Raw genomic sequence first — 8,977 nt, 5'->3', positions numbered from 1 at the left:
ATTTTTTCCAACATTGGGGACAATGATCCCATTACTGTAGATCATAATGATTTAGATTTTAATGATTGTCACATCTCTAAAGTTATAAAGTTCTTACAAAAACTTGCTAAAAGTCCCAATGCTAGTGCTATAAATTTGGCCTTTACAAAACATATTACAAATGCTCTCATAAAAGCTAGAGAAGATAAACTAAAACTTGAAACTTCTATTCCTAGGAAGTTAGAAGATGGTTGGGAGCCTATCATTAAGATTAGGGTCAATGATTTTGATTGTAATGCTTTATGTGATCTTGGTGCAAGTACTTCTGTTATGCCTAAGAAAATCTATGATATGCTTGACTTGCCACCATTGAGAAATTGTTATTTGGATGTTAATCTTGCTGATAATGCTATAAAGAAACCTTTGAGGAGGATTGATAATGTTCATATTACGGTTAACAATAACCTTGTCCCCGTTGATTTTGTTGTCTTGGATATTGAATGCAATGCATCTTGTCCCATTATATTGGGAAGACCTTTTCTTCGAACTGTTGGTGCTACCATTGATATGAAGGAAGGTAATATTAAATATCAGTTTCCTCTCAAGAAAGGTATGGAACACTTCCCTAGAAAGAGAATGAAGTTACCTTATGATTCTATTATTAGAACAAATTATGATGTCGATGCTTCTTCTCTTGATGTTACTTGATTCACACTTTCTGCGCCTAGCTGAAAGGCGTTAAAGAAAAGCGCTTATGGGAGACAACCCATTATTTTACTTCTGCACTTTGTTTTATATTTGAGTCTTGGAAGTTGTTATTGCTGTAGCAACCTCTCCTTATATTTATTTTATTGCATTGTTGTGCCAAGTAAAGTCTTTGATAGTAAAGTCAATACTAGATTTGGATTACTGCGCAGAAACAGATTTCTTGCTGTCACGAATTTTGGCAGGGTTCTCTGTAGGTAACTCAGAAAAATCTGCCAATTTACGTGCGTGATCCTCAGATATGTACGCAACTTTCATCCGCAAAAACAGCAGGAAAGTCATGGAGGCACTGCATAATAATGGCTGGATGAGCGACATCTCTGACACTCTTGATCAGGAGGCGGCTAGACAATGTGTTAAACTTTGGGTGGCCCTTGGTGACAGCCAATTACAGCCAGACGTACCGGACTCGATCTCCTGGAAGGGCGCCAAGTCAGGAAGGTACAATGCCAAAGAAACTTACAGTATGTTATGCCATGGAGGGGTGGATTTCTGTCTCCATAAGCCTATCTGGAAAGCCCGTGCGCCCTTGAAGTGCAAGATCTTCATCTGGTTAGCTGTTCTCAATCGCCTTTGGACGGCTGACAGGAGGTTTCGCCATGGGCTCCAAGACAGAACCAGCGCCTGCTTCACCTGCCTTCAGGAGGAGGACACGGCACAACACATTCTGGGGCACTGTGTTTATGCAAGAGAGGTGTGGCATCTCTGTCTTCGGGGGATCGGCCTGAACATTGTGGAACCTCAGAGGAGCATAACTTTTCAGGCCTGGTGGCTTGCTGCTAGAGGTCTCATCAGAAAGGAGGACAGAAAGAGGTTTGATTCCCTTGTTATCTTGGTAGCCTGGATGCTTTGGAAGCAGCGCAATGCCAGAGTTTTTGGTAGCACGAGGGAATTCTGTAACGCCACGCAGCTGGTGAGTCGGATTAGGGAGGAGTTCAGAGTTTGGGAGCAGGCTTTCCTAGGAGATAGGAGAATGATGGGGAGAGAGTAGACCTAGGGCCAGGAGGGGAGTGTGTGTGTGGTGGTGTTATTCACATCATTTGTCTGCAAATGCTGTGAATTCTTGTACTTATTTCTCTCTTCTATAAAGATAAGGCACGCTGTTGGCGTGCTCTCAAAAAAAAACTTTCATTCAATTTGGGCATTTTCATCTGAGCAAGTCTGGTGCCTCTAAAAAATTCGTCTTTACGGACTGTTCTGTTTTGACAGATTCTGCCTTTTATTTCGCATTGCCTGTTTTGCTATGTTTGATGGATTTCTTTGTTCCATTAACTTTCAGTAGCTTTGTGCAATGTCCAGAAGTGTTAAGAATGATTATGTCACCTCTGAATATATGAATTATGCACTGACCCTCTAATGAGTTTGTTTTGAGTTTGGTGTGGAGGAAGTTTTCAAGGGTCAAGAGAGGAGGATGATACAATATGATTAAGAAGAGTGAAAAGTCAAAGCTTGGGGATGCCCCCGTGGTTCATCCCTGCATATTTTAAGAAGACTCAAGCGTCTAAGCTTGGGGATGCCCAAGGCATCCCTTCTTCATCGACAACTTATCAGGTCACCTCTAGTGAAACTATATTTTTATTCCATCACATCTTATGTGCTTTACTTGGAGCGTCTGTTTGTTTTTGTTTTTGTTTTTGTTTGAATAAAATTGGATCCTAGCATTCTTTGTTTGGGAGAGAGACACGCTCCGCTGTTTCGTATGAACACATGTGTTCTTAGCTTTATTCTTAATGTTGATTGCGAAGGTTGAACTACCTCGTTCATTGATATATGGTTGGAAACGGAAAATGCCACATGTGGTAAATGGTATAATGTCTTGAATAATTTGATACTTGGCAATTGTTGTGCTCATATAGATCATGTTTAAGCTCTTGCATCATGTACTTTGCACCTATTAATGAAGAACTACATAGAGCTTGTTAAAATTTGGTTTGCATGATTGGTCTCTCTAAGTCTAGATATTTTCTGGTTGAGGTGTTTGAACAACAAGGAGACGATGTAAAGTCTTATAATGCTTACAATATGTTCATATGTGAGTCTTGCTGCACCATTTCATACTTGAGTTTGCTTCAAACAACCTTGCTAGCCTAGCCTTGTATTGAGAGGGAATCTTCTCATGCATCCAAATCCTTGAGCCAAAAACTATGCCATTTGTGTCCACCATACCTACCTACCACATGGTATTTCTCTGCCATTCCAAAGTACATTACTTGAGTGCTACCTTTAAAATTCTATTCTTTGTCTTTACAATATATAGCTCATGGGAAAAATAGCCTTAAAAACTATTGTGGTGAAGAATATGTACTTATGTGTCTTATTTCTTAATAAGTTGCTTGTTGAGCGGTAACCATGTTTCTGGGGACACCATCAACTCTTTTACCCTTTGTTGAATATCATGTGAGTTGTTATGCATGTTCGTCTTGTCTGAAGTAAGGGATATTTTCATGAACAAATGGTTTGAGTATGCATAATGTTAGACAAGAACATTGGGCCGCTAACTAAAGCCATGATTCATGGTGGAAGTTTCAGTTTGGACAATTAATCCTCAATCTCTTATGAGAATTTTAATTATTGTTGCATGCTTATGCATTAAAGAGGAGTCCATTATCTGTTGTCTATGTTGTCCCGGTATGGATGTCTAAGTTGAGAACAATCAAAAGCGAGAAATCCAATGCGAGCTTTCTCCTTAGACCTTTGTACAGGCGGCATAGAGGTACCCCTTTGTGACACTTGGTTGAAACATATGCTATGCAATGATAATCCGTGTTAATCCAAGCTAATTAGGACAAGGTGCGAGCACTATTGGTATACTATGCATGAGACTTGCAACTTATAGGATATCTTATACATAACACATATGATTTATTACTACCGTTGACAAAATTGTTTCTTGTTTTCAAAATGAAAAGCTCTAGCACAAATATAGTAATCCATGCTTCCCTCTGCGAAGGGCCTATCTTCTACTTTATTGTTGAGTCAGTTTACCTATTCTTTCTATCCCAGAAGCAAACACTTGTATCAACTGTGTGCATTGATTCTTACATGTTTACCTATTGCACCTGTTATATTACTTTGTGTTGACAATTATCCATGAGATATATATGTTGAAGTTGAAAGCAACCGCTGAAACTTATATCTTCCTTTGTGTTCCTTCAATACCTTTACTAAGAGCTTATTGCTTATGAGTTAACTGTTATGCAAGTCTTATTGATGCTTGTCTTGAAAGTATTATTCATGAAAAGTCTTTGCTATATGATTCATTTGTTTACTCATTATCTTCATCATTGCTGCGAATCGCTGCATTCATCTCATATGCTTTACAATAGTATGATCAAGATTATGATAGCATGTCACTTTAGAAATTATCTTTGTTATCGTTTACCTACTCGAGGGCGAGTAGGAACTAAGCTTGGGGATGCTTGATACGTCCCAAACGTATCTATAATTTCTTATGTTCCATGTTACTTTTATGATGATACTCACATGTTTTATACACATTATATGTCATTATTATGCATTTTTCGGCACTAACCTATTGACGAGATGCCGAAGAGCCAGTTGCTATTTTCTGCTGTTTTTGGTTTCAGAAATCCTAGTAAGGAAATATTCTCGGAATTGGACGAAATCAACGCCCAGAGGCTTATTTTTCCACGAAGTTCCAGAAGACCGAGGGAGAAACAAAGTGGGGCCACGGGGCGCCGCCACACTAGGGCGGCGCGGCCTAGAGGGGGCCCGCGCGGCCCTAGCGTGTGGGGCCCCCGTGACTCCTCCGACTCCGCCCTTCCGCCTACTTAAAGCCTTCGTCGCGAAACCCTCTGTACCGAGAGCCACGATACGGAAAACCTTCCAGAGATGCCGCCGCCGCCAATCCCATCTCGGGGGATTCAGGAGATCGCCTCCGGCACCCTGCCGGAGAGGGGAATCATCTCTCGGAGGTCTCTTCATCGCCATGATCGCCTCCGGATCGATGTGTGAGTAGTCCACCCCTGGACTATGGGTCCATAGCAGTAGCTAGATGGTTGTCTTCTCCTCATTGTGCTATCATGTTAGATCTTGTGAGCTGCCTATCATGATCAAGATCATCTATTTGTAATGCTACATGTTGTGTTTGTTGGGATCCGATGAATATTGAATACTATGTCAAGTTGATTATCAATCTATCATATATGTTGTTTATGTTCTTGCATGCTCTCCGTTGCTAGTAGAGGCTCTGGCCAAGTTGATACTTGTGACTCCAAGAGGGAGTATTTATGGTCGATAGTGGGTTCATGCCTCCATTAAATCTGGGACAGTGACAGAAAGTTCTAAGGTTGTGGATGTGCTGTTGCTACTAGGGATAAAACATCGATGCTTTGTCTAAGGATATTTGTGTTGATTACATTACGCACCATACTTAATGCAATTGTCTGTTGCTTGCAACTTAATACCGGAAGGGGTTCGGATGATAACCTGAAAGTGGACTTTTTAGGCATAGATGCATGCTGGATAGCGGTCTATGTACTTTGTCGTAATGCCCTAATGAAATCTCATAGTACTCATCATGATATATGTATGTGCATTGTTATGCTTTCTTTATTTGTCAATTGCCCAACTGTAATTTATTCACCCAACATCTGTTTATCTTATGGGAGAGACACCACTAGTGAACTGTGGACCCCGGTCCTATTCTTTACATCTGAAATACAATCTACTGCAATTGTTCTTTACTGTTCTTCGCAAACAATCATCATCATCCACACTATACATCTAATCCTTTGTTTACAGCAAGCCGGTGAGATTGACAACCTCACTGTTACGTTGGGGCAAAGTACTTTGATTGTGTTGTGCAGGTTCCACGTTGGCGCCGGAATCCCTGGTGTTGCGCCGCACTACACTCCGCCGCCATCAACCTTCAACGTGCTTCTTGGCTCCTACTGGTTCGATAAACCTTGGTTTCTTTCTGAGGGAAAACTTGCTACTGTACGCATCACACCTTCCTCTTGGGGTTCCCAACGGACGTGTGTTAACTGCACGCATCACTGGGCAATTGATAGAATACCGACCATATATACATGACAAGATGATTACTATGAGATTCGTTTGAGCATTACAACATAATACATAGACCATAATCCAACTGCGTCTATGACTAATAATCCACCTTCCGATTATCGTTCGAACCCCTTCCAGTATTAAGTTGCAAGCAAGGGATTATCACATTAAGCAATGTGTGTAAAGTAAATAATATAATTACCCTTGGATAAAATATTGTTGTTTTCTCCCTAGTAGCAACAGCACATCTACAATCTTAGAAGTTATTGTCACTCTTCCAGAAAACTAGAGGCATGAACCTACTATCGAACATAAATACTCTCTCTTGGAGTCACAAGCATTTACTTGGCCAGAGCAACTACTAGCAACGGAGAGCATGCAAGATCACAAATAACATATGACAAGTATAAATAATCGATCTCAACATAGTATTCAATATTCATCGGATCCCAGCAAACACAACATGTAGCATTACATAAAGATGATCTTGATCATGTTAGGCATCTCACAAGATCTAAACATGAGGCACAAATTGGAGAAGACAACCATCTAACTACTGATATGGACGCATAGTCCAGGTATGAACTACTCATGCATCACTTCGAAGGTGGGCATGGCAATGTAGAGACCTCCGGTGATGATCTCCCTCTCCGGTAGGTTGCCAAGAAGAGCTTCAGACCCCTCCCGAGCTAGGGTCTGCGATGGCGGCTGCGACGGAACTTTTCGTGGATGGAGGCTCGGGTATTTAGGTTTTCCTGAGATCGTGAATAAATAGGCAGAAGGGCGAGGTCGGTGGAGGCCAGGGTGGCCCACACCACCCCTTGGCGCGGGCCCAGGCCTGGCCGCGCCAAGGCATGGTCTGGCCGCCCTGCGCCTCGTCTTCGTCCCCCCTCTGGACTCTGTATTCGTTACGGAAAAATATTGACTTCGGCTTTTGTTTCGTTCAATTCCGAGAATATTTCCTGTATAACTTTTCTGAAATACAAAAACAACATAAAACAGGGAACTAACACTGCGGCATCTTGTTAATAGGTTAGTGCCGGAAAATGTATGAAGGTGCAACGAAGTGTGAGCAAAACATATATGAATTGGTGTAAAACAAGCATGGAGCATCAAAAATTATAGATACGTTTGCAACGTATCAATCTCCCGCGCACAGGTGTCCGCGGGATCCTCCACCATAGACACACCACCATTGTCTCCGCTGGTTGTAGATCCCATAGACATCTCCACCATACTAGATAGATCAACAAGGAGGAGACGGTGTTGTGTTACACGTGTGCATAACTCGGAGGCGCTGTCTGTTGCTGCATTGATCGGATTGGATTGCGAGGAGGAAATCTACATCGACCACGTTATTAACGCTTCCACTTAGCGATCTACAAGGGTATGTAGATCTGAATCTATTTCTCGTTGATTGCATCTTCGTAGATTGGCTCTTGGATCTTGGCTCTTTCCTGATTGAATCTTGGTTTCGTTTGCATTTCGTAGTATGTTTTTGTTTTCTATGATGTGAATTCCATCAGGCACAGATAGGAGGCCGTTCTCATTAGGAGTATTGTGCTAGACTCGATGCATCTGTTTTTCTTTCTCTGTAGCACAACTTGCATAGCCGAATCCGCTAGGACACCGTTTGTCTCGACGTGTTCAGATCCAGGATAGAAATCGTGTTGTGCATTTCACATAACTAACTGTAGTTTCCACCATGTAACGGGCACGATAGAGACACTAAATCCATCATGTAGGTGTAGAAGTCCACTCAATTCCCCTCCCTATCGGGTTTGCAACACGTGCAAGTGTATACCAGCTAGAAACCATCATGTGGACAACAACTTATTCCTGTAACCCTGTGATTGTGTACAAAACTACTGAATCAATGCAGAAACTTGTCTATATATAGGATGCATGAAATGTACAGATAAGCAAAACTGCACGTAGAAAAGCATGACTGAGTTTCCCTATCATGTCTGGATAAAACACCGACCTACATGCTGATGATGAAATCGTCCATGTAGCCGGCAGTGCGCGTGGTGCACTGGCACACATAAGCTAGAGCATCTCACGCGGCACTCTCCCTGCAGCGCGCCATAAAGCTGCAAAGAAAACACGCAATGGTCATGGACCGTGCGGTAACCATGCACAGACACCCGCTGCAGCCTCTCTGAAACCGTCGCCACTCACATCGCATCGTAGGTCACCGTGCATGTCAACCACAACTAAACCCCTGACAAGCAAGTAAGGGAAAACTAAGCTATTTCCTATTGCACGCCTTCTACAAAACCAAACCTCATGTGATGTACATTAAATCATACACGATCGAGAAAAATGAACCATGTGTGACAGGCAAAAGCATTAGAACCGCCAAGGATAAACTAAGCACGACAATGACAAAGAGAACCGCGATGGGAACTATAATCGTGGAGCAAACATAACCCGCTCATTAACAGAACGACCGTCTCACATCACACTACAAAAAAACCATGGATTCACATGTTCGCATCGACCAACCACTATAAAGTCCCGAAATTAGGAAATGAGTATGACACGGCTTATCTCCACCCGATCAACCAAGATCTACGATAATGCAACAAACTCCAAGAACAGAAATGTGTTTCTACTGACCTCCCATGCACGTTTCATCCGTTGATTTCACTTAGTTCCCTGCTTTGCAATTCGTGCTGCGGTGTATCATTAGGTTTCATTGTGTTTCGGAAAATAATTTGGATTGATATGCAATGAAACCTGATAATATGGTAGACCTGATTAAGGCACTATACCTAGACCTACAACCAGGGCGCATACGCAAACGAGAGAACAGTGTACTGCACCTACCTATAGTAGTCAATCACTGCGCCAACAGTACTTGCGTGTGCAATGGCATGTGGTAACTTCAAAGCTAGCGCTATTTTTCTTTTCTTCGTTTTGATTCTGATTTGGGAACGGTGAGTTGGCTCCTCCTTCGTTTTACTTTTGGGGATCGTTGATGCGTTATACTACATCCTCTGTCTTCTCGTATTATCTGTCTCGGTTTTACTTTTGTTCAAGGTCATCGTAGCTCAAATATGTGGGGAAGAAACTTGAGAGGAATTGATCATCAAGTCTCCATTCAGCCAATAGATCCCAAATTGTGAGGGTAGCAATAGATATTTACTTGAGACACTGAACACGTACAATAGTTAAAGAAGATAAGCCATCGAAGGTA

General features: G+C 42.0%; 1 protein-coding gene across 1 annotated transcript; it reads left to right on the top strand.

The window, feature by feature from the left end:
- Window positions 1-1,024: 1,024 nt before the first annotated feature.
- LOC139837977 (uncharacterized) lies at window positions 1,025-1,735 on the top strand. The gene is made up of 2 exons (XM_071827316.1): window positions 1,025-1,185; window positions 1,333-1,735. The coding sequence occupies exons 1-2, from the start codon at window positions 1,025-1,027 to the stop codon at window positions 1,733-1,735; spliced, it is 564 nt and encodes a 187-aa protein (XP_071683417.1).
- The last annotated feature ends 7,242 nt before the right edge of the window (window positions 1,736-8,977 follow it).

This window comes from Lolium perenne, chromosome 3 (assembly GCF_019359855.2).
Source record: "Lolium perenne isolate Kyuss_39 chromosome 3, Kyuss_2.0, whole genome shotgun sequence".
Classification (NCBI taxonomy): Eukaryota; Viridiplantae; Streptophyta; class Magnoliopsida; order Poales; family Poaceae; genus Lolium; species Lolium perenne.
Note: the sequence above shows the minus strand (reverse complement) of the source record. Positions and strands in the feature narration are given on the sequence as shown.